At 43.2% G+C, this 27,302-nt stretch overlaps 1 protein-coding gene across 1 annotated transcript in view; it reads right to left on the bottom strand.

Annotated features, from left to right (window-relative positions):
* PDIA5 (protein disulfide isomerase family A member 5) overlaps nt 1-24,656 on the bottom strand; it is a 100,982-nt gene extending 76,326 nt beyond the window's left edge. Inside the window, exons 1-3 of the mRNA XM_039382183.1 lie at nt 24,426-24,656; nt 12,849-12,975; nt 10,021-10,108 (exon numbers count right to left, since the gene is read on the bottom strand). Of these exons, the coding sequence (XP_039238117.1) occupies nt 10,021-10,108; nt 12,849-12,975; nt 24,426-24,656 (446 nt within the window). The remainder of the gene's footprint in view (nt 1-10,020; nt 10,109-12,848; nt 12,976-24,425) is intronic.
* Nucleotides 24,657-27,302: the final 2,646 nt, after the last annotated feature.

The raw sequence follows: 27,302 nt of genomic DNA, 5'->3' as shown, positions 1-27,302 counted from the left end.
GCTACTTCATCCCTTTCCATTCACATGCCCATCTCCTCTACTGGGACACATTTCTGTCATTTGGGGTTACGATGGAGCTGGCAGGAAGCCCAACTGGAGCACTCTCTGTAAACCTCTGGGGTCCCTTGTCAGCATTAGCATGCATGAATAATCCCTTAGCACAGGCAGCCAGCTGTTAACAGGGCAGGAGGAGGGTGAGGGACTTGTGAAGGAGATCTGGCTTCCTTTGGCTCACCAGCACCTGAAGGGGATGTGTCACAGGTATTCCTTAGGAGCAGCACAAGATGCTCTGCCTGTGCAGGGCTGCCCACAAGCCTGGAAGCTCATGGTCATAAGGATGGAGAAGCAGATCAGATACTGATGGCAGTCCCCGGTGGCAGGAGCAACACAGAAAAAGGCTTTTGCAGCAATGTGTCAAGGTAATTTGGAGAGAGAAAGAACAGAGGATAAAACTAGACAGGAGGAACACAAAATAAGACCCAGGAGTTTGGCTGCAGTTTAAGTCCACAGTGGTTTCTAAAAATAAAACAAGTCCAAGCTGGATGGATCCCAAGTAAGAAATGGTGCATGGAGGTGGCAGTGCAAAAACCCTTCCCTGGTGCAAATTCAGATAGGTCCTGATAGGTCCTGAAGGAGCATGGTAAGACCAAACAACCTCAGCAACATTCTCTTTCGTGAGCACAGATAAAACCTTTTGCAGCTTCCTAATTATTTCCCTTACCACGTAATGCTGCCCACTGGCTTCTCATGAAGAAGGGAAAACAGCCCCATGACCACATCAGCCCCTGGGGAGGAAGGATCTGGAATGACTGTCAAATCCCCTCTTTGGAAAAACGTCCAGGTCTCCAGTTGCCAACATAACAGCAGCGTGTGCACGTGCTGTGTGGCCATGTCACTTCACTGCCACTGTGCTGGCATCTCCAACACTTTGCAATGCAGACTGCACCCAGCTTTCTTTTTCATCCACACCTACAGTATTTCCAGGCACAAGAGAAGTAATAATAAAAACGCTGACAGAACCAATTTAAGCAACGAGGTCAGTAAATCTGCCTGCACAAGAACTATCTCATTCCTCTATCAGCATATCATGTAACCACATGCGAACCACAGACCTCACAATCTCGAAACAGATTTTCTCTTTTATCTGTACATCTGCCCATCTGAAACAGGGCTCAAAACCCATGTAGATTATGCTTTAGCAGTCCCTTGTATCACGGTTGTGCCTGTAGACTCTAATGCAACGGAGGCTCTGTTGTATCAGTGGCTGAACAGACAAACGCTGTCACTGTCCCAACAGCTGGAAGAGACAAAACTGAGCAGGTAAGGAAGACGAACAGGCTTCAAGAGCATGGTAATACGGCAGAGCAGAAACAGGACTGCTTACCCAGTAAGCCTCCCAACATTGGAAAAGCCTTGGAAGGTACTAGTCAAAGCTGTCATCTTGTTACCAGCACAATCTCTCATTCTTCTCTCTATCATTTAAGTGCTTTCATTCTTTTATGTCACAGTGAAAACCATCTTACAGAGAACAACTCCAGTTATAACTTCAGGGAATTTCAACTGCAATTTCAGCCCAGCCATGAGAAGTGAATTATCAAAGAGGGTTTCCCAGCCCAATGCACAGTCTCTGCAATACCCTCTGGCCACCTTCCATAGAATACCCTTTCTAGACAACAGACTGATGAACATCCTGAAAAAGCATGGAGTTGAGATCCTGCCAAACAACTAATTGAGCTTGTGACCCAAAAAAAGCAGCAAAAGGAGTGTCAGCAGCAAAAATGTCCTCAAGCCACCTAAAAATAAAAAACACATTTGCACTTGCAAACCTAATCTGAAAGAGGAAATCAGTCAGTTGTAGTCAGATGTCCTCCTGCAAGGTTTCAGAATCAAAAATGCAATTCATTAGCTATTGTTGAGGACAATATAGGATTTTGACTACGCTCCTTGTAGTCATCGATCCCACCCTCCAACAAAGACTGTGTGATCCATTTACAATACAGCAGTTTGTGTACTTTGCTGACCAAACAAAAAAATATCGACTCTTGCACAACTCCCCTCCTCTCAGACTGCAGGCATTGCCTGTCTCCCCATCAGCCTCACTCCTCCCTCCCATCCCAGGACAGCAGCTGCCACAGCTACTGCTGCTGACAGTACGTAAGATCTGTAAGACTCCTCATACTCTGTAATGATCCCAGACCTTTCTGTACTCACTCCCTTGAGACAGATCTGAAATTAGAAATGAAAAAAAAAAAAATCACTTCTCAAACCATCAGCCTGGCTTGCAAAAGCACTTCTCCAAAGAGCTGAATGGTAATGGCTTCCATCTACTCGAACAGAAAACCCATAGTCAGCTACTGGTGCAGACAGGCACTTTGATACTCCACTCCTGAGTGAGGTTTAAGAACCTGCAGGCATCAAAATAGGAACAGGACCCAGGAGAAATGGATGCAAAAGTAATCAGCATAGGAAGCTTAAATACAAGATTTGTCTTGGAATACAAAGCAACATTTTGCTCCCGTTCTAGGTTCCTGATGGAAATTATCTTATAAAGGGAGTAACAATAGCAACAGGTTTCCATAGCACAGAACAAAGGAGCCACTCAAACAGCGCGGGAGATGAAAAGCTTGAATCTTTTAAGGGATGGGGGAGCATGAAAACCAAAACCAGAAAACATACTGCTTGAAAGAATTAAAGATAAGGATTAGCACACAAACAGGACAGACTCTCATCTGAATTTAGGGCTGATTTTACCCCCTAGAATACAGCAAAAATTCCCCCTGTGACCTGCAAGGTGATTGCAGACTTCTCCAAATGCTCCCCTGGAACGTGCCAGGAATGCAAACAGAATAATCCATGCGCTGTGGAGACCCAGCACCACTTGTCACCCAATACAAATAACTCCCTGTGCCCATTAGTCAATTAGAGAGGCCACAAATCTATAGGAATGAGATTAAAAAGAAGTATTTTCTGAAAATTAAAACCCATGAGATGAATTCTCACTGCCAAGCAAGAGCAAGCCAAAAAGCTGAAAGAAAACCAAGACAAAAAGGTAACAGGTATCGTCATAACGTCAAGCAAAAACAATTAAGGGGAAAAATTATAAGCTCCAGCCCTGCAGAAAGTCAAGAAGTTATTAATGAATGGTACTTTCCATGGAAATACAAATTAGCAAGAGGCACTTGGCAGCCCACACACCTGCACAGAAATAAGGTGAACACATTCACAGGAGCCACCAAAGGCTTTGCATACTTCTAAAACAACTGAACACTCAAACCGTTTGCAAAGCAGCAGCTTTCCTCATCAGGCCTCCACTAACTCACACAACCTGGCACAGGGGAACACTGCCCTAAACCGGGACACAAGGTGACTGCCACTGTCTTTGAGTTCACATTAATCTAAGAACTTGACAAAAGCAGGTTTTGAACATGTCACCTACAGATACACAGATACTGCAGCACATTGTACTGTTCCTTTGGTGCCCGTTTTATGACTTTTAGCTGCACTATAAGCCCGGAGAGGATGGATGCTGAAGGATGCTTTAAATAAAGTACCGGATGCAGGAAAATGGAGGAAACTTTCTTTACATTAAATCTTAGCTTGCTTACTCTTCTTTTGGTCTGAAAAGCAGCAACATTGAAGATTCAGTTAATGAGCAATTCTACGCAAAACACATGGAATACTCACGGTTACGATGAAACTTAGACATGAGCCCACACTCATACATCCAGCCACTACCGTGGATTTTAGTTAAATTATCTGCATTTCTCAACTAATGCAATGCACCAAACTGAATGGGTCTATGTTAGGAACTGAGAGCCTACTTAAAAAAGGAACCTTTTTCAGACTGGCATAACACTTCCTGCATGGTCACTCTTACAGGAAAATAAAAGGGTTTTAATGTGAATGAGCATTAACCACGCAGATGGGTTATGACAGAGAGAAGAGGAAGGCATCGAAAATCTATGCTGTAAATGCACAGTTTGCCATATAAATTGCATCCACACAAGGACCATACTGTCAGTATAACTCACTTGCAAAATATTCCTGAGGAACACTTGCATTCCTCCCCTGGACCAGCTGCAAATGGAGTCCCTGCTACCTCCCTCAGGCTGGCACCTAAAACTAAGTGCCATCCACTCTGGAGCTGACACTGCCCTTTGCCTTCAAAGCTACTGTAGAAAAAGGCAGAAATCCCAGACACTGCAAATCTACTTGGATGGAAAGCACTGCATCAGGGCAAGAGCAGCACTCCTTTTTTTTTTCCTCTCAATTAGATCTGGTCATTTTTATTCGCAATTTCAAAGCTTTTCATCAGCTTTAAAGTTCAGCTACAAGTAAGGCAGATGAGTAGACTTATTCTCTTAAATCCTACTTCTGAGTGGCTTCATAGGAGTGAAGGTAAAAACTAGAGAGCAAAATGACACTTTACACCATCTGTACTAGCAGCCTTATTTCTGAAATTTCTCCTCGCTATGTCAAAGCATTAAACACATTCTTCTATGATTGTGTGTATGGGTAAAGCCTTTCCGTATCAATGCATTAGGAAATTAGAAATTTGTCAAGATTTCATCTAAAAGGCAGATAAACACAGATATTGGGGGTTATCCCAGAAAGGACAACTACTCGTGAGATTTGGCTCTCTAGTGAACCAGCACGTTTAGCTGTGTAGCCTTGAAAGGACTTCTTTACCAGCCAAATTATGGTCTTACCTTTATGTTAAGTGTCATGGGACTGCTACAGCAACAATTATTGGGGATGAGGACTACAAGAATGAGGCACATGACACACAAAAGGGACTAAAAGAATGACACACTAAAGCAGAAAAAGTGGGACTAAAACCAAACGAAAATTAGTCAGACATTTTAACCAGATGGCATTTCCTCTTCCTAGCAGTCTGATGTGCTAAAGCCAAGCACACGCGTTATGACAGCAGATGGAAATCACACAGCTTTGTTTATGTTTGGGACCTACAGCAAAGGGAATCATGCAAGTTTGAGCAGAGAATAATTACCCAGAGCCAAAGAAATGGGTGTTTTATTGAAAATACCAATCCACAATTGGGCAGGAGTTAGAGTTAATAAAAAACTCGAAACAATTCACTAACAAGAAAACCCACAAGTGTTCACTAAATCATACTCAGGATGGAAAGAGCTACTTTCAACCTCTTCAAAGCTGCATCCGACCACAGTGCGCTTTATAACCTGCCAAGCACATTTTCCTCTCTTAAAAAAAGCCATTTTACTTTCTTTCCACTTCATCCAAACTAGTTACACTCTTCCAGGTAACATCAGTCCTTAGTCATACCATTGCCTATCACAAAACCCACTCAAGAAGGCTAGAGAGTAACTTTATAAGGATTATTCTTCAAAACCAGACCTCAGGACATCATAAATTGGGACTTGAGCTTTGTCCGCTTTAAAGACAAGCAACAAAACCTTTGGCTTTCACTCAAGAGGCAATTCCATCTTTTTGTGTTCCCAGGCACATCACTTTGTACCTTTTACTTGCCACCATAAGGACTTGCCAGGAGTTTTTATTTTTCTCAAAACTCCTCTTTTACTTGACCACATCAATGCTTTACCCTCAGCTGTACCACGCCTCAAAAGATAAATGATGCACAAATGTTTTGGGAGATGTGGGGGGATGCAGCACGAACTCCAACCTGCTGTTAGAGTTAGCAGCAGCCACTCTCTCACAAAAGGACATGACATTTTCTTTTTTGCAGACATCTTAAGCTTTCAACTCCTTATGATGCCCTTAACGATGCCCTTAATTTTTCCAAATTTCTATCAACCTACAACTAAAAAAATAACTCAGTAAATAGCCCAACCCTTTGCTTTTTTACATGCCCATTCCAATAGTATCTGAACGCCCTACAGAGCACTCTTTCATGCTGCTGCAGAATTTTTCCTTTCAAAGTTCTCCAAACTCTTCCTAAACATCGACTAATGAATCAGGCAATATTTACCCAGTTGCCTGGAAAACAGAAACACCTTTTGTAACAGCACAAAGTAACAAGAAGTGACTCATTCACAGCGCCAGGAACAGAGGTTGTAACTCTCAGCGCCTATTAACGTGGTGCCTCCCCAGACGCAAGTCCCAAAACTCCCGCTCCCAAGATGACTGATCCATCTGTGGAACACTGAAGATTTAGCAACCTGCAACACTGTGCTCTATCCCCAACACCAGGCAATTTACCAGGCATGATTAATTCAAAATTCCTTTGTCTCTCACACCGCCATTCATTGAACATCAAACGCCTCAGCAAGAAGTTCCTAATTAAAACATGGAAAGGCTAAAATAAAATGTATTTTTGTACTTTACTGGTGGGTCTTTTATTCACAACTGAAATAGCTTCATGTCTAACTGTGTACAGAGCCACATATGCTATCTCAGAACACAGCAGCGAGCAGTGACCACTTCAACACTGCAAGCAATTCTTGTGCTGCCCCTTCATGTCTAGAAGGAGGTGTCGAAAGGACTGAAATCTCCTGAACAAGGACCTTATCTGCAGTGCCACATGCAGAGGTGTCCCTGGGCACGTGCTCACATGGCCCTGCTCCAGCGTGCCATTAGCACCAGTGAGCCCAACTGAGCAGGAAAGGCAGGCACCTGGCATTCCCAGCCCCACATCTCCCAAGCCCAGGCACTCCGGGGAACTCGGCGACCCTGCCTCAAAGTGACAAGATAAGCGGCAACCTGCTCTAGTCCACACTAACTGTATCAGCAAGAAACCCAAGTATTCTGCTACATTATGCTGAAAAACTAACTTCCCTGGTCTCCTTGAGACCACTCAACCTGGAACTGAAACCTCAGATCTAACCTCTGTCTCATACCACAGACTTGAGAGAAGCCAAAGCCAAGGAGCACAGTTTCCATGCAAACCAGCCATTCAGGCAGCCCCTTCCGGCCACAAACCTGCACACTCCTCTCTGCTGTATGAAATACAGAACAGACTGCAGAGACTTAGCAATCCATAATGATCTCCGTCAGTGGAGCAGTGTGCTCTTGCTTTCTCCTGATGGGAAGGAGAATGACAAGAAACAAAAAAAGCACCATCGATGAAGAAAGAAAAGGCATGGACTGCCGTCATCGCCACAGGGAAGCAGAGACACAAACCACAGCTCTGCATGTATGCCAGCCTTGCCAATGCTTGGATCTGAAGGCAAAGAAGCCCAGTACAGCGGGATGCGGAAAGCAAAGCCAAAATTTCCTGCTAAATATTGCTGCCAAACAAGACATTTCTTGTCAGTATTTGTAAAACAAATTGAGCCTGTGCTGTAAATATCCCTGCATCTGTGTGCTGTTTGTTTCGCCATGAAGGCTTGCAAATAAGCTTCCCAGCACACTTGCAGCAGGAGAATAGCTTGAGCCACTCTGGCAGGACTCAGCTGTTCAGGCCATACAACTGGCCCTTTGTGACCTGGGACAGACAGCACTCTCTGGTATTACCACTGCAACGAGGTGGGCAGCAGTTTGCAGCCACCTGTATACAATTAAAAAAAAAAAAAATCAATAAGCAAAGGAAAAAACCTTTCAAGAAAAAAAAAATTGTTTAAAAGTTACCTCAACGCTTTGAGATTCATTTCAGAATGCTTCAAAAGCTCAGCAAGCAAATCGACCATAAAACTTGGTTCAGGCTCAAACTATTTGTTTGAGGGGTTTCTTTGCATCCGCTAAGACCTCCTTCACCACAGCAAGCCAGTCTTCCAGCTCACCTTGCACCATGAGGCAAGTTCACAAACTCTGTTATAACATCCCTTCGCAGGAATGATAAAAAGAATAGAACGGCATCTCTGAAAAATGCCCAGCTATTTTTTCCAGGTTCTTCCCAAACAAGTGGTCTGAAAGAAAGCACTGCTTCACCCTCCAACAGAGAACTACACCTACTGCCATGTTACAGCATACTGGCCATTGCCTGCCACTCAGCAAGTAGCAATCTGATTGTACCAGCATCAAAGCCAATTTTGGGAACCTACTAATCTATTCTCTAGTCTCCCATCCTCTTAGGACATGACACTCACCAGGCTGCTTGTTTCGGCATGAAGGCTTGCAAATAAACTTCCCAGCACACTTGCAGATGGAGAATAGCTTGAGCCACTCTGGCAGGAGTGGGATTAACTCACCTTTCATTAAACACAGGAAGCTTAACTTAAATATTTCCCCACTGTGGTCCGAGGAAAGGCACTGCAGATACCAAGCTTCCTATGAAATGTATTAAAGCACTACCTGAGGAGACTTGAAAATGTATTTCTTGCAAGTAACTTCCATAACAAAAGTTTGGTCTAGGTGTCAACATTTGGAAATTTAGAGCATATTAGGGTTTGATGAATTGAAGTTCATTTTACAGTAAAACCAAACAATACATTTCTCTCCCCATCACCATCACTAACAAACTCAGGAGTGGAGACTGGCCCATGGAACTAAGTGCCAAAACTTCCACAGATTTAAAACTGAAGTCCTAAACACAGAACCTTTCCTTCTCCAACTCAGAACTAAAATAAATTCTGGAGATGGTTACTGCTTAGTTATATTAGAGCAGCATTTTGAAGGGCCAGATGAACAGCCTCATCATTCCAGCACTTGTATACACGTCAGGTACACACACATGGCGAACAGTAACTCCGCCAACAGAGAGTAGCCTAAAACCAAAGACACAAAAAGGTGGTGACCACTCCATAGTCAGAAATGGGGCTGATTAGAAACTGAAGTCGAGAGGCTGGCTCAGTATCCTATTTGTTAGCCCTCACTATTGACAACCAAAAATTATTAATCACTGCTTTTGTCAGAAAAGGAGATTGGCTTTCATGGATTTCAGAGGTATGCCAGATCTCCACACAACCTTCACCTCATCAGGATCAATACAATTTACCTGCTGGCTTTTCAGCAGGTGGGAAGTGGTACAGGCTTCACTGACCTCCAAGGAACAGTCCTGCTTTCTGCCAGAGGATAACTTGGAACACTTTGCCCATCAGTTGGACAGAGATGAAAGTGTGTGTGCACTTGGACGAGCCCAGCAGAACGCAAACAGAAGGCCGAAGCGGAGGACTCCACAGGAGAGATACCTGCCTGGTGGCAGGAGGAGAGCAACACAGGTTAGCCAAGCACAAAAACACGTTAACTTTGATTTACCAATGACTTATTCTGGGTCACTGCTTGATGGATGAGGGTTAGTTTCAAAGCACAATTTTAAGGGAGCCACATGATGTACACAGCTGACTTTACATTTGTGTACAGTGTACAGTCTGTTCATATCACGGCAATCCACCCAAACACACAGGTAGGCAGCAAGCTGTTCCTCTGCAGTGCAGGAAGGGGAACTTGCCACCTGCAGGCAAATCTCTCAAAGCTGCAGAGGCACTATGATACACAAGCTAAAACCAAAAGCAACGTGTTATTGGGCTGAACCACAGTGGAGGCTTTCACATCTGCAAGCCAGAAAGCAGACACCTGTTCATTCCTCCCCACAGACACAACCACTTACAAAAACAAGTTTCCCTGCCTTCACATTAAAAACTGCCAGGAACTTATGAAAGCACAGAGGAAAGTCTTTAAAAGAAAGCACATCTTGTTGTGAAACACAAAGGAGTGGACGCTTCAAAACCAAGCAAACAGCCTTACTGCTCATGCAACATTTGCTGTTGGAGCAGAACTGCATCGCTCTCTAGCTGAGGCACAACATGTGGGATTCCTCCTGCCTTTGCTTGTGGAAAAGCCAGGGCAGTCAGTGTTTCCACAGTGTCCCCTATGAAAGGCGATGCTAGCTGGGGTCTCCAGCTTCAGGGTGAAAAACATCCTGTCAGAGAAGTGACAACAGCCATAAGGAAAAGAATTATTCCCCACCACGAGTCCAAAGGAAGAGAGGGGAATAAGATATAGGCTCCCTACAGAAGAAACTGCACGGAATGATGTGGGTTCAGTTAAAGGGAAAAAGTTTCAGAGACATCAAAAACATTAAGTCAGCAATAAAAGCCAAAAGGATAGAGGGGAAAAAAAGAAGAAAACTAATGTGACACATACCCACAGTCTATCCAGCCTATAGTACCTCGTCCTTTCACCTCCTGGGCCACGCTGGACAATAACCTGAGTGAGCTTTCCGCAGCAGCAGCTGGAAGACAAAATAAAAGAATAAAAATAAATGAACAACAGCATTACTACTCCACATAGTAGAACACAATGGTGTGCTTTTTTGTTCTGAAGCACCAGAAGAACACTTTATCTAATTTGAAGAAACCAGTATGACAGGGATCAGTAAAATCTTCTGTAAACTAGAAGGAAAGCTGGCTGCAGCTGAAGCTGCATGGCTCCTTTCCTCTCTCCCCTTAAAACAACACAGAAATTCATACCTCCAGGCATGCTCCCTGAGCTACATTTATGGAGCTATACTGTGTCTTCTCCTGCAAACCAGTTTCTATTCCAGCATTGCCTTTTCCCTGTGGCTGGGCATGAACCAGTTTGTGCCACTGCCTGCTAATTAGAGCAATTTCATTTAGGACTTTCATCAGCTGTAAGGGCAAGGCATTCAGCCTAACTCTCCCTAATTCTACCCCTGTCATACACAGAAAATAACACACTTTATTCTCAAATAACCCTTGGAGACACCCAAAACAACAGTCCTGAGGAGCACCCTGAAAAGGTACTTCCAAGAACTGGCTGTATTATAGATACCCAACAGAGATTTTTATAATGCCATGCCACATTTGTAGATTTTGCAAAACACTTCCATTCCATAGAAGTCTTATAAATGGTATTAAAAATATACAGAAGAGAGAAAAATATAGTGGTAGAAAGAAGTATCAGTCCCCCCAAAAATCTAATAGGAACTGTTTCCTTCCTTGATGAACAAAAAATAGAAACCCAGAGTCTCTTTCAGATCTCCATAACTATTTCAACAATCTGAATGTAAGAATGTCTACATTGAGTCAAGCCGAATGATCCTATAGACCAATATCTTGCCTCCAGCATTTGAGAAAGTGATGGCCTGTAGATACCAGAGTAGACAAGCAGAGACATTGGGATATTTGAGGGATATCCCCTCAAACATACTTTTAAAAATAAAAGCATTCAGGGACCCATTTGTCCCAGAAAACTCAGTAGCTGAGCAGCCCTGGCAGGACACCTGGCTGGTAAGGTGAACCAAACATTTACAGATGAGGACACCTCCTAACCAATGAGTTCTCTGAATGAGATAAAAAGTGTCACCTAGTTCTGCTCAGCTGGGAAGCAAAGACTTTGTTCCAGTAGCATGATCAGATGCTGGCCAACATCTCATTGCAGCTGGGGGATGCATATCTGGGATTAGAATTGCACCTCCAAATTCCTCTCTCTTTTTTTCCTCTCCTCTCTTTCTGGGTGACAGAATTCTAATTGTACAAGGATCACTGTTCTAGGAAGGAACATTAATCCCACAGTCAGCTCTGCATGCAATGCTTTAGATTGCTAAAACCAACCAATTAAATAACAAAAACAGAAAAAAAAGAAATCTCTATAACATGGCTTTTGAACAATGCCCATAGGGCAACATTTATTAGATGAGTGTCACAGCTGAAGTGTTCTGGTTGTGCTACTAAAAATGAAAGCAACCACCACTTAAAATATTAAGCGTAAAAAGAAAATTTTCCCTTTAAGAAGCTGAATAATACAGATGTCTTTTTATCTAAAGTGTTCCTTTCAAAATCAAAAGGTATTAGAAACTCTTTTATGGTTTTTACTTTGAACCTGTTACTACAAAACCATTTGGCCAAGTTCAAGCGCTCAAAGTTCCCCACTATAGCAAAACACAATTTTTTAACAAAATAATAAGTCACACATATAATTTTAACTGTTTCAGAATAATCTTTAGGAAACAAAGTTAATTATTGCAGCTCCTGCACCTCTTTGTCTGCAAAATTCTCTGATACTGGGGCAATGGGGACAAGAGGATATTAGTCACCATATACTGCTCCCATTTGATACGCTATAAACCCAGAGCAACTCTACCATCATTGTGTTTAATTTAGATAAGACCTTTGCAACAGGTCAGAAAAGGAGGACACAATACCCAAACAAAGCATTATCTTCTACAGCTTGCCTACAGGAAGGAAAAGGAAGCAACAACAAAAACAATAAAGAAAATAATCATAGTGACACATTTTACTTCTTGCTCTCCAATGACTTCCACATTCACAATACCATTCTGCACTTGTGTATGAAGTTTAAAGATAGTTTATTTATTTTACATGGTGTCACACAAAACAACACACCAAAACAAACAAGGCAACAGTATAGCCAGAGCAGAGCAAAAGGAAGAGCAAACAAGTAAGTAAACAGCCAGAAAGGAAAGCCTGAAGGAAAGACAAGACAACCAAAAGATTCAAGGGGACAGGTGGCATAACATGGAGATGAGTCATTTCTCCCTCTTACACAACAGTTCATTTTTTATTTTTATATTTTGTTAATTAAAGCTGAAAGACAACCATGGGACACTCAAAGCTGTCAGAAGCAAAGATGGATTGATTTCAGTACTGTAACTATTCATTAAGCCTTTCAGTGTCACCAGGAAATCAAAACTTGCAAACTACTGTGATAAACACACTAGGAAGCTCTTATTACAGGGAGCCATTTCTGGAGACAAAGCCAGAATAAAGGACATTTTTGCCAATGTGACAGAGCAATTAGAGGGCCGAATCAAGGTGACTCCAATCTTGAAACACCAGGAGCCTCTGAGTTAAAACAAAGGACACTATTCCTGAAGAAGCCCTTGTAGTCACGTAGAAGCCCCTTGGTGCACACCTTGCTTGTATCACAACAAGCTGTGACATAAAAAATAAACAAAACAAAACAGAAAACAAAAAAGGAAGAGGACTTACCAGATTTGGAATACAGCACTAGTACATTATTCCGTGTCCTGAGAAGCTTCTTAAAATCCTTGTGATCACTTATTTTTTCAATGAGTGGAGACACCTTCAAGGAGTACACGAATGCTGGCAAGAATGCCTACAGAAACACAAAGCCAGAAACATCAGTAACAGCTCCCATGCAAAGAAACAAAACACAAAGACAAACTGCTTTTGCAAATTGCTTCAACATTTTTCTATAATCTTGAGGCACGCTGCCTTAAATAAACTATCATATTGATTTGATCAGCAAAAGCCAAAAAAAAAAAGAGCCATGCACATGATTTATTGAAACTAGACCAATACCATTCCAAACACACATCCTTAAGTGGAGAGATAAACACAACATCAAGAAATACAGTTTTAGTTGATGCCATCCCCTTTAGAAGTTTCTTCCCTAGTCAGATAATCAGATAAAAATTCTTATATAAATTTAATATACTCTAACAAGAGAAGTAGCAAATTGCCACTTCAAGAGCACTGTTGTCCCTAGATCTCAAAATACACTGCAAACTCAGTGGAGTACTTTGATATCCCACTAAAGACAGTGAGAGCCAAGAAGCTAAAATAACCCACACTGACACAGAGCAGACAAAGGAAATAAGAACAGAATATGCAAGTAATCCAGCATCCACATTACAGCACTAAGCACAACCCTCTCCCACACACCCTCCCAAACTGGAATGGGGCTTATGTTTCCCAGTGTCCATCTTGTATCACACACACAGAGCAGTGTCTTTGCCACAAGATCAACTTTGGCTTCCGCTGGCCACATGGAAGACACGGCATTTAATCTCTCTGCATCTCAGTTCTGTATCTATGCAAAGAAATTATTTTTTACTGTATCTTTTGGTCTATTTAAATCACGACTCTTCCAGAGCAAAGTTTGTCTGTCATAAAGTAAAACTCCTATCAAATTATGACCATAATGTCAGCTGGGGCTTCTACTGCTCATTCGTACTGCAATAACATTAAATAATAACAATAATACTAATAATCTTATCCATCAGGCTATGCTGCCTCCGTTCCACACTGTACTGAAGTCATGCTAATGGAATGATTATGGGAAGCTTAGCTGGAGAAATTATCTAGTTTCCATTCACCTTACAGTAAAACCTTAACACTTAATTGCTTGGCTAAAAGCTTTAGCTCATTTGCCTAACACACACAAGAGGTTCAAGGTTTTCTTAATTACAGAACTCATTTTGATCGTGCCTCACTCCAGATGGGCTGGAAAATGTGTCCAGGGTGGATGTGAAGAAGTAAGAGGCTGTTTTCCTTGCATCCCATATATTACAATATGCAGCATTCAAAGAAGGGACGAAGCCAATCAAAGTCAGGACAGTGCAGCCCCAGGCACAGACTTCATTACAAATACAGCTACTTGCAAACACCACAATCACTGAGGCACAGAAACAAAACCTGCACCTACGAAACAGACTTTATAAGTGCCAGAAGTTTTTACATGTGGAAAAGAGAGCAGGGTGAGGGGAGTCCTGGGACACACATGGCAATGCAAAGATGCTGAGCTGAAATGGAGGTCATCCTCAAAACAGCCAGGACATATGTGGTTATTTAAATTTACTAGAAAATACACCCGTAACATAAAATTTAGGAGTGAACAAGTTACCCCACTCCACAGGCAGGATTCCCACCACTGAGCCTTGCTGACCAAACGGTCTAACTGGGAGAAGGAAAAGTACACAATTGCAAGTCAGCCCCTACTTTCAGCATAAACATCCTTGATGCTTTACTTTGACCAGAAGACTCACATTCTTCTAACTCCAGATGTCCAGAGCTCAGCCTTCCTTCTTCAGCCATATGAGGAATTAATCTAACTTTGACTTATGGGCAGATCTATTTAATTCTAAATAATTTATATAATAATAAATTTAATCTTTATTTAAAAACTTCTTCCTTTGCCTCAATTTTTTGTAACTATTCAAGTGAATAGTTACAAAAATTAGATTTTTATTTATGCCTTGACTTAACTGAACTAAGGCTGAACACAGGTTGCCTGTAGTTTAAGGAACTGGACTCAATTAAGGATACTCTAGTTTATGAACTCTGCTAAAAAGAAATAATTGGAGTAAAAAAAGCCACAAAAGCCACTTTCAACATGACACCAAACGGTATTATGAACTTTAATTAAAGCATCTGTCCAGTTTTTAATGATAGGTCAGAAGAGGGGCGTTGGAACTAGATGGTCTTTAAGGCCCTTTCCAATCCAAACCATTCTACAGTTCTAAGTACAGGCATTTTCCAGATGGAAAGGCTGTTCTGCCAATTTCAGTGACTTTCTTTATTCTTTTTTTTTTCCTCCCCCTTTCCTTATAATGGCAGAGCTATAAACTTCTCAAAAAATTGGATTCTGGAAACAATGACAGCTGTAACTACTGCCTTGTCAGTGTTGTCACTAACAGAAAACTTGCTGCGCTGGTGGAACAGTAGGTGCTTGGAGGGAGACACATGTCACATTGCACATATCCACTGCTACTCTGCCCAATTCCTCTCCAGGTATCAAATCAATACATGTTACCCATTTTCCCACAGTTTTACTACAGCAGCTCTCTCTGTTCCTATGGTTTAGACCAAAACCCACTGGGAAAGGCATTGTGCATATGAGCAGGCCAGTCAGCCCTGCCGAATAAATCATCATCTCCCTTTAATTAAGATTAATGTGGCAGCCTTTCCTGGTTATAAAACCCAAAAGGTCCAAGCCAAAGGTAGAACTGGACAAAAACGCCCTGCCTGCACATCTAAGGCAGCCGCAGCAGTAGTGGGAGGATATTGGCTGAGTAGGAAAGTTCATCACCTCCCAGTTTGCATTTGCACTACATGGTGTTTGCAAACTGATAAGAATTAAGTAGTTCCGAACTCTAAAGCTTTCTCCTGCTGAAATTAATCAAGACCCTATCCAGGAATAAACGAGAGGCCGGTTTATTGTTAAACCCCCAGAAGAACCAGCTCCGTTGAAGGCAAGTGATGCCAAGCGGTCATTTCCACCAGATGCCAGTCCCAGCCACAGGGCTGCTTTGCCCTGCTCCACAGTCAAAGCTGTCATGACTGTACCAGCAGCTACAGCCTCACAAGGGCTACAGCTACTAGTTGGGTCTACAACATGAAACTAAGAGCATGGGAAAAAAGAATCCTATAGAAGCAGTTATACTCTTCTTCTCCACAGAAAAACAGGCTCATATTCCTGCACAGCCCACAGGTAAAGCAGCAGTAAAGGTGAAGCTAATTGGCAGCTACTGTGCTATATGAATTTAATTTTAAGATATGAGTCAGGTAGATTTACTCCAGACATTTTGCAGGAGAGCTCACCAGCCAGGCACTGCCCAATCGAGCACACTGCTTCTTGTTTAAATCCAGGGCACAAGAGGAGACGAGCATATATTAAAAAAAGAAAAGGTCAAGAAAGGTGACAGTCCCTCCTGGGCAGGAAGCCTCTTTTCATATGCGTCAGGAAGTGCTACATTCACACATATGGAAGTCTATAAATAAGAAACAAGCTAAACTCTCTTGTCACTTGAGCATCCTAAAGCTTTAAAATCTATTCACAACCACTGTTGAAAAGTTAAGAAACACTCGAAATATTTTTTTCAAGAAGCTGCCCACCTCAGTACCTGCTAAAGTATAAGGCATATTAACACAATCATGTACAACATCTGTGTCACCCTTGCCAGTTATGCCAATGAGAAATTGCAATAGAACTAAAGGAAGGTCTATTTTATTTCATGCTGTGTGTGCACAGTGCCTAGCAAAACAGGTCCTCATCCATGGCTGGCTTGGTAAGCTGGAACAAACATGACTGTCACCTGGTGTCCTTGGATACAGAAAACTTTGGTAAAGACATTCAGAAAAAAGGCAAACTACATGTGGCAGACTATGAAATGCAAATCTCATAGCAATTCCAGTATGTAGATTTCCCCCAGCTCAAGATTGCAATCTGAATTTATTTTCACAGAATTTTTTATGGTGTTGGTCACACATCAGTCATGTGACTGTAGTGTCTAAGATGCATGAAAGATTCTCAAGTAAAACATAAGTGAATCCAAACTCTCAAGACAGTCAATTCAAAACTGCTGAGACACTGCTATTCAAGTAGAAGGTACAAACCCCCCCATGTTCTAGCTCTGCCTCTGCTCTTCAAAGTATGTATTTAAATATATGATCTTGCAAGCTAGGTGGGAGAAGTCTGATCAGTCAAAAAGGTTTAATTTTCTTTTTTTTCACTATTCTCTAACAATTCCTTGCAGAGTTGCTGAACATATGCAAGTGCTAAAGAGCAGTAAACACCCCACAACCCTAATCCTTTAGAACTGGTACCCAAGAAACATCTGAGCTTTCAGAAACCCAGAGGCAAAGAGTTACAGGCAAATAACTATTTGCTAATTATACTTCCAGGACTGACACTATTGAAAAATGTGGTCATCCCTCAGGCTGTGTTTTCTCAAAATCATTGAGGATCTGAGAAAGCAGAGTTTATTTTTCAAATTTTACTCTTCTCTGAATCTCATTTTAGAACGAAAAAAGGGAATATCTTTCAAACAGCCACAAGAATGTATTTTCATATTTTACATTTATTATTCAAATTAAATGTGATAAATGCTTAACTGCTGTTCCCACAGAAACCCAGTTCAATTTATGAGTTGCTCCCCACAAAGGCTTCAGGACAGCATGGTCTTTTGCTAAGGATAAGCAGCATGTCTGGAGAATTGCTTATTTATTTATTTTACATCAAGGGCAATGAAAACACACATTTTTTAAAAAAAAAGAAAATAAAAATCAAAATTAAATAAGGAAGAACTATCAGAAGCATAGCATTATACACCGGACAGAAAAAACTATTTCCTATTTCTCCTACTTCCAGCTCAAGCGCATGAAATATACATTTCCCTGGACACAAATTATGCATGAAAAATACAAATGCTTATGCTGCTGACACAGTGCTTAGGTGCCCGAATCCATATGTCAACATACAATTTTTATGTGCACACTAACACATGTATAATTAGGCAGACAATTTGCACGCTATTCATCAAGAATAGCTGGGGCTGACTTGCACACAACGCTGTTTCCAGAACACCTGCTGCTTGGCAGGGACGCAGTCTTACACTCGACCACAATTTTGAAAGCCCACTTTTAAACAAGACATTGACTTTGATTTCTGTCTTAGCTTTGCCGCCCACTGGTGTCATTCTCATTTTGGGACAACAGCATTCAACCCACCGTAAATACGATCAATGAGCAACCCTGTGCACATGAAACAGATTGTGTCTGACAAGGTATTTTATAGGACTATAGTTGAAGAGGAAACCTGGCTCAAAATTCCAAACAGTAATGGAGATGACTGAATTTAATTTCATTCTTAACTTCTTTAGGAGGGGACTAGTTCACATTCTAAACAAGGGTCTCATCCGCCACATTAAAATGAGGGGGGAAGGAACAGGAAAGAAATCCCAACAAGAAGACAGAATCTCACCTCCTCTTTCCTACTCAGTTCCCAAAATGAGCCCTGTGGTGGAATGCAGACTTAACTTCAGAAGGCAGATTTGAAAGAACATGTCTGTTTGTGGTGATGGAAGTTTGTAAACCTGCAGATCAGCCGGTGGCACAGCCAGGTCCCGTGGTGCAGACAGCATTCACATACTGAAAATACCAGGTCTAAGTCATCTCCAGGCAAGCGCAAGGAGAAACTGACCCGTTGCTTCCCTCCCCCCAATTCGTTCTCACTTAAAAATACAAGATGTTCAAATCCAAAGCCCCCTTGTTTACAACAATCACAGTTTGACTGCAGATGTTTTATCTTCCTTGTTCATCATACAAACCACTCTTGACCTTGTGCCATAATTGCTTGCTTTTCACTCAGAAGCCCTCCCTCTGCTGCTATTTACATTCAGGGTTGTACTGCTTTGATCACTGAGCCATTTGTAACAAATGCTTTCCGAGATGGATAGTGATAAGTAGGACAGTCCCCTTTTTTCATTCATGATTAATATCTGAAATAGCTGTAGAAACGTTTTAATCAAATCAGATGAGGGTTATCTCTGTTACCCAAAGGTACCTCAAGGAAGCCTCGTAAGAAATTATTATTTGAAGGAGGGGGGAAGAGAAAGGGTAGCATTTGGGTCTCAGACTTCAGGGGTCACAACTGAGGTGGCCCCTGCAGTAACCTCTGCAATCCCACTGAAACCACAAAACCATCATCTCCCAGCCACCTGTGCAGGAGTTCCCAAACTGCAACCCACTGAGGACCCCCAGCACAAAGGTTGCAGAGCGCTGTGTGTCACAGATCCAAAAAGCCATACACGGTCTCAGTGGGGAGCAGTAACTTCCATGCCTACAGCAGCATGGGATGGCCAGGTGAGGAGCACTCTAGCAGACACACCGGAAGATCAACAACTCCTGCACTGGAAGACTGACAGCATTTGAAAACCATGGTTTTGCCCAACAGATTTACATTTGCAGACACGCCCACCAGATACTTCTTGAGTTTTTTCATTTCCCACAAGCTCTGTGGAAGAAACAGTCCTATTCTGTACATAACCCAGATCGGTTAATTCTCACCTCAAGCCACTCCAGGAACAAAAAACCTGAAGCGCTACTGACATTTTGTTGTGGGGGGTCATATCTCCAAGAGCCAAGTGCCATATTTTCTTTTGTTTTCAAAGAAAGGCAAATTAAAACCCTGAAACAGTGTCTTGGTACTCTTTAACTTAGGCTGAAGACTGCTACAAATAAGGCATTCCACTTAACGTGGTGCCTGCTATGTTCACTTTCCAAATATAGAAGATAGTGAAAAATACCATGGAGACGTCAAGATTTGACTAGACTCTACCGTTCATATTGTTCTTAAACACTGGCTTTTAAGCTACGGGCATAATAGTCTATACTAAAGGATGTTCTTAAGAGCTCTGTGTAGCAAATTAATTGTATGGTTTATCACTGGATTTCAAATGCTCTGTGAAGGAAAACCCGTGCAACTATTTACTAAGTAACAACTGACTGTAATAGGGTCAATTACTAATGCTGACAAAGAACTTTCTCCTTATTATGAATGTTAAGCTCTCTCTTCAAGCCAGGCACTGGCGCAATATACATATATTAAACCAGCTGTTGATGAAATAATGTTTCAGATATCACTTCTGAATGAGCACATTTGACTGCAGAAGTTAAGGGCATGAGCAAAGCGTATGCTACATAATCCCCCACTAAAAATTAGGTTTTCAAGAAGTTTAAAGAAGTACCACCTACTCAAGAAGCACGTAGGAGGTACTATAAAAAGAAGACAAAAACACTATTAATGGGACTTATAAGGAAGAGAGGGCAAAAAATGACACCTGAAAACCCCTAGCATTTTATATGGCACTTGTTATCTTCAAAGCATTGCACGAATGTTACCTAATTAATCCTCACATTTTTCTGCCAGGTGCTAGGAGACGAAGCTTAATTTTAATAGTTGGAGCGAGATTCACACAGAAAGGAAGTGATCTGCAAGAGGCAAAAGGGAGGCAGCATCAGAACTGGCACACAGCTGATCCTAGAGCAGCTCACAACCACACAGTCATGGAGTGCCATATCCTGCAAAAGTGAGGAGGGGGAGAGAAAGAGTCTATTTGCAGTCACCCAGCAAACAGGCTGCATGACTCTAAACCCACAGACAACAGACAGGACATCATCAAGGCAGTCACAAATGAGATTACCTTTGTTATCTGTGTTCTGCAGTGTACAAGTCACAGCACCCTCCACCAATGCTACCAGCTAGCACAATGCCAGAACTAAACACTTTCTCTGTCATCACAACTTTTGGCCATTCACAAGCTTGAAAAAGTGGTAGAATCAAGATAAACAATAACTTACTTCCAAAGTGACCCTGTCTGCATGAAGAAATTTAAGGCAATGCTAGTTTGTGTAATGTAATTTGGAACCAGAATCACCAAGCTTCTCCATTCAGACCTCCAACCACAACTTTGAAGAAAGGCCGCACTACCTCTGTTTTACTGAAACAGAGGAACTGCATCACCAAAAAGCAAAAGAAATGGTCAACAATAGAACAAGCACCTCTTCCATCACCAATTGCTTGTGACACCATGAACTCACTGCTGGGCAGAAAGACCATTTCTGATGACCATACCACCCTTGTGGCAATATCCCAGGGCCTCTGAAGTAAACAGGCACTTCGGCACAAAAGTCAATGGATTGAAAACATCACTCCATAAGGTATGGAGTTGAGTAACAAAGCCAATGTTTAATTTGGGAAGGGCATCTGAGGAGATAGAGTATATCCCATGTCACCGTTTTACAAATTAGTATTTTGAAGAAGGAACAGACAAAGTAGGAAGGGGGCAAGAAGACAGCAAGTAAGGGATTTCTCTCTGCAATACCCTCCCTCTGACTGCCACAAAACACTTTCCAAAGAGGCTCCTGTGATTCAAACAGTAACTGGATGGGAAGAGACACTCCTGAATTCAAGCCCAAAAGTCACCATGAGAAACAACACCTGAGCACTGCAGTGGAGAAGCAGTGCTCACGCCCTGCCTGCAAACCCACTGGAGGCAAAGCCACTGCTGCCACGCTGCAGAGCCACCTGCAACACAGAGTGAATCGTGCCTCAGCCCTCCCTGCAGGCCTGGGTTCACAAGTCAGTGTCAGTGCTCACCACTGCATTCCTGTACCTTACTGGCAAGGAGAGAGGAAGTACTTGAGGAGCTGGAAGCCTCAAATGTTCCCTCCAAGCCCTTCTTTGGAGGCACTGGGTTTGACTGGCAGCAGGTCAAGAAGCCTGCTTCCCAAAGGCTGTCGGTCAGACTCTTGACTCAGTTTCTCTGTCATTAAGCCAACACTCGGAAGACAAACTGATCTTTGCCACGCTGGCATGAGATAATATTCACCGGTGTTTGCAAAGCAAACGTACCCTAGATGCATGATCCTGATGGAAGCAGTGGCTGCTTTCTGCTAGGGAAAGGACAGTACCTGATATATCAGAGGAAATGCAAATCTGCCGCGGCGTAAAACTCCTTCGCAATGCCTTGAACAGTAAATTCAGTCCTTTGAGCATGAAATACAGTCAACCACTTGATATACCAAACAAGGAAGTATCTGTAAAGTTAACCTTCAACTTCCTTGTGACTCTCCAACTCATTCAAGAAATAAGACGTTACAGCAGGCAGAGATCACTGCAGCCTCTTCCTCATGTGTGTGTCACATATCCACAGTGATGCTACAGATAACAAATAAACATCTTCCATTAGAAGATACCAAAATGTTTTCTTCATCCAGCCTTGTAGGTTTCCTTTTCCATATGCAGGAAGTCTTACAGAGATAAGGATTTCAATTCTTCGAAGCTACCTCCAATTTTGCTTCAAAAAATGAGCCCTATTTTTCAGGAGTGCTATGCTTGCACAACTCTAGCTGCTGTCTCAGGTACACCGCAAGTATTCAGCACTTCCAGAAAAAACCCCAAACAAACAAAAAACAAAACACATTTGGGTGCATGAAAAAGGACCGGCTGGAAGGAAAGAATGTTCTCACTGACCTACCAAGCAGCTGGCATTACCTTCACTTTAACTTTACACACTGAAAATGTCCTCATTTAACAGCCTCTATGACTTTTTAAACATTGACTCAAGAAAAATTTAAAAGCAGGTTTTGCAATGTCACGGCTGTAGGCTAGTTTTTCAGTCCTGGAGTACAGCAAGTTACATATTTCAAGATGAAAAATCGCACCTTCAAGTGCAAGATAATGCAAATTGGAAGAAATAATTTAAACTACTCGTACACAGCAAAGGGGAAAGAATTAGCTGAATCAACAGCTCAATGAAGACATCTGCTCAGCATGCAGCATCACAGAGCAAATAAAATGCTGTGGCAAATTAAGAAAGGTAAGAGAGAATAACGTGGATAAATTAAAATGGCTTTGTATAATTTCACTGACAACGGCAGGCCCGCTCTGCTCATCTCAAAGATACCAGCTCTGCAACATGACAGGTCCAAAGAGGGCAACTGGAATAGTTAGGAACAACAGATTTGTATGAAGAAAGCTGGGGAAAAAAAAATCTTTTAATCTACAAAAAGAAATACCAGAAAAATATTTACATGAACATAAAATGAATGCTACAGTAAGATAAGGTCTGACAGTCACAGTGGCTATGGTAGGAAATACCAGAAATAGCTCCATGTGTTTAGTTATTTTGAATGAAGGGAAAATTCAGTCTACTTGTAACTCTGCTTGGTCCACAGTATATACTTAATCTGAGGAATGCACTGCCACAAGTACCATTGAGAAAAGTACTGTGTATATTAACGATGAGCCATGGGGGAAAAAAGCTACACTAAGACCTCTCCAACATTTTAGGGAGAGTTCAGCCTGACTTCAGTTTCACTTAAAATCAATAATGTGCATATAGCAGAGGTCTGTGCTTCTAGATGAAGCTTAAAACAAAACAAAAATTGTTCAGGATGCACAGCATTTCTTTTCCCTCCTCCTGAAGTAGCCGACAGCTGACAGGGGCAAAAGGCTACATCAGACAGGGCTGGTACTTTCTGTCCCACAATGGCAATTCTAATATTAGTACAGAATAAGCATAGGACAATTAGCAATTCCACACTTGATTTGTATGAATTAGATGAGCACTCCTCGGTCATGCATTTCCAAATACATTTCAAATCACTTGCACGTTAAAAAAAATTATCGTAATTTTTCATTAATTATTAACTCCATTTGTCCAGGTAGAAGGATGAACTGTAGTCCATGACAATAATGTGAATAAAGCAGCGCTTTAAAGCACGGCTTCGCCAATCTTTTGAGTTATTTATGCTAAATTCTGTGGATTAAAAAAAAAAAAAAAAAATCAGACTTTAAAATATTTCTGGAAGTCGAGGAGCCTCCCTGAGGTAAGCAGTGCTCTACTTAGTGTAATGTCAATGGAACATACCCCGGTCCTCCGGAATGCGCCGAGATGGAGAGCGCCACATGCGAGGGGCGCAGGGGCGGGGGGGTGCCGGGGGCGGGGGGCGCACAGGTGCACAAAGCCGAGCGAGGCGGCTCCGCTGCGGCACAGCCGCCGCCGGGGAAACCCTCGGGAAACCCTCTGCCGCCGCACAAGCCTTCCACGCGAAACTTGGGAGCGAAGCGCCCGCCGGCCGGAGCCCCCGGGGCCGGGGCAGCCGGGGGGCCCCCGCCCGCAGCCGCTCGGGGAGACACCGCCGCACGCCGGGGTGCGCTTCCTCCGGGCGGCTTTTTGGGAGACGGAGGGAAAGGGAGACGGGGAAGCCGGAGCGCAGCACGCGGGCTGAGGGCTGCGGAGACACCCGGGCGGAGCGCTGCCGGAGCCCGGCCATGCCGGGCTGTGCCGAGCCCAGCCGAGCTCGCCCGCGGCGGCGGCGGGTGCGGGCGGCGGGCGCAGCCTCCGCGCCCGGCCCGGGGGGGGCCCGTCCCGCTCCCAACTTTTCGCCCAACTCCGGCGGCCGCGCCGCGCCCCCGCCCCGGCCCGGGGAACGGGGGGACACCCCGCGCCGCCCCCGCCGCCCCCCGGCGCCACTCACCGCCAGGCCGAGCAGCAGCAGCAGCAGCGGCGGGAGGCGCCCGCGGCGCCGCGCAGTCCCCGCGCCCTGCCCCGGCTGTGCCATCCCGCCGCCGCCCGCACCGCTCCGGACCCGCCGCCGCTGCGGCTGCTGCCACGTCTGGCGGCGCACGCGCGCTCCGCCGCCACCGCCCGCCCGCGCCGCGGCATGACGGGGGCTGTAGTCCGGCCGTCCGGCCCGCGGGATGCTCATCCCTCCCTCCCGAGCAGTGTGCGGCTCGCACAGGGAGCCCGCGCATGGCGGCAAACCCCTCCATCAACCCGCCAAACTACTGCCGGCAATCGCAAAGCAATCTCCGCCCAATTCGTTTTAATAGAGGTTAAAAAGTTGCAGCTCTCCTCTCACGTCCCACTGGCCTCCCCTCCGGGGTTAGTTCTTTGTGCCTCTCTCCTTCTCTCCCAGCGTGTGCCTTACTCCAGAAAGCGTTATGGCAAATAGCCTCCTTCTCGACGCTTGTTTGTCAAGGTTTTTAAAAGCTTTAGCTGGTCTCACATCTGAAGTAAGAGGTGAATACCCTTATTCACCACAACAAATAATGAAAGAGGAGAAAGAGTGAACCGGTAGAGAGGCTCAGAAACTAGCACCTGTTTTTCTTGTAAGTTGTTCCCACTCATTATCATTAAATCCTAAAGGTGAACTCTGTTCATCCTCACATGTCAGCGATGATACCGAAGTGCAAGCAAATAAATACGCCCTGTCCAACCAGGATCAATTTGTGCAGCCTCCATTATAATCATAGTATTGGAATGTTTGCTGTATCCAGACAAACAAATCGGTCTGTGCCCTTAGTTAGGTACATCCAGTGAGCCAGCTCTGCCTCGCAAGGACATCCCAGATGTCCTGCCAGTCATGTTAAGGTCAAAGCGGGTCAGCCGCGTTATAATTGGCTTCCCACAAACAGAAGGGATCTTCACCTACCACCCAGTGGCTGTGTGAAATTCTTCATTGGCTCAGAAACATCAAAGGAAAATCAAAGGCATCTTTTCGAGTCTGATCCTTACAGCTGACTGTCACCCGAGCATTAGACTAAGAGGCTGGCTGCAAGGGAGCAATTTGTAGATCCACACAGCTGACTGATCACTTCAAGTGGTGATCATGAAAACTGAATGACGTTGACATTAACAAGTCCCCTGGTGGAGATATAATTTTGCAAAGCAGAAACACATACAGAGAAAGTTATTACTATTAACATTTACACTTTTGTGGCATCTTTTGCGGCAGAACCGGAGCGCACTTTCTCAGTCACAGCTGGATAACCTTTAGCAAATCATTTCACAGTGCTATGCCTCACTTCCCATTTGCAGAAGGCCTCAGTTAGTCTGCCTTAAAACGGGGTTAGCAATCCTCAGCTCACACTAAAATGACAGTGAAAGCACACGAGGCACAGCCCAGGAGCCATGAGAAGGAGTTTGGAATTAGGAAGGACACAAGGCTGAAGGGAGACTTCAGCAAGGAAAATGGGTGAATGGATGGACGGATGGCTGGCTGGCTGGCTGGTTGGATGAATGGAGGGGTGTGCTGCATTAGTTACCACCACTGCTGGTGCCAACTTCCCAGTCTGTAATAATCAGCCTACTAGTAAAAGGCTCTGGATCCCCAGTTGAATCCCAGTTCAAATAAGCTAACAAAACCTGCAGGAATAGGTAACCTCTTCTAGATCCTGTTCACCTTCACATCCCCAGCCTAGAGCTGAAAGGCTTCTGCATGCAACTACCCTGACTCATCCAGACCTCTAATCTCAGTGGGATATCCAGATCCTCAAAGACTGTTTGAGTCCTCCTGTGACTCTTTTGTGTAGAAAAATGTTATATCTTCTAACACTTCACATGACAGTTATCAGTATCAGGCAATGTAAAAGTAACCTCAATGTGGTGATATATCTGTGCTGTGTCATAACCATACAGGATGTGCTGCCATTGTGATAGGAAAGGATAAATTGTGGGACATGGTTGTTTTGTCACAGCAGTACATTTTTATCATGATGGCAAGAAGAAACATTCTCAGGAAGAAAGAAAAAAAGAAGACAAGCTATTTCAAACTGAGCTTCTGAAAGGTTATATAAAAAATCCAGTTTGGGAAGCTGCAGTTTTTATATATAGGAGAATATAGAAAAGGTATCCATGTGGCAACTACAGCTTCTTTCTTGCAGTTCGGCTCGATAATTTGTATTGACATGACAGGCATTGCCAAAACTTAAGAGGCAAGATCATTGAGCATCTGTCACAGGTCAAAACAATATATCAACTATCAGCTCTAGACAAGGCTTTACACAGTGGCAACTACTTAATCAGTCCAGTCGTGCATTACTAATGAACTCATTACAGTTGTATCTCAGTGCACTGCTATCCAGTGTCCCAAGTTTACCCTGTATCTGCTTGACATTAATATCATATGCTGCTTGCTTCCTTGTAATTGTAATATTTTTATATGGCACAGTAAAACACTGTGGAAGCATTTGTTAATTCACCACTGAGAAGCAAGAAAGCACTACTGCCCTTGGATTATAGATCAGAAAACAGTAGCAGAGAGATTATATGATTTGCTCAAGGCTATAAAACCAGACAGTTTCAGATCATGTTCATTTCTGCACTGCATCTGCTAATCCTTACTTGTCTATCTATATTCAAACACCTCTTTTACCAAGAATGAAATACAAAACTGGACTGACAGTAAGTATGTCTGTAAGGAATTACACCTTCCACATTTCCTATATGTTTCTGCTTTATTTGACAAGCTTGACTCTTTGGTCTCTTTTTAACCTGAACAAGTCTCTAGCGGCCTCTCACAAAAGGTAAAATGAGTCACTTCTACCACAAAAAATAACAGCAGAGCAGACTG

The sequence above is a fragment of the Pipra filicauda genome, unplaced genomic scaffold (assembly GCF_003945595.2).
Source record: "Pipra filicauda isolate LSUMZ 115617 unplaced genomic scaffold, ASM394559v2 scaffold10_size6260569_pilon, whole genome shotgun sequence".
In the NCBI taxonomy this organism is placed as follows: Eukaryota; Metazoa; Chordata; class Aves; order Passeriformes; family Pipridae; genus Pipra; species Pipra filicauda.
The sequence above is the reverse complement of the archived record's forward strand: the minus strand, read 5'-3'. Positions and strand labels throughout refer to the sequence as shown.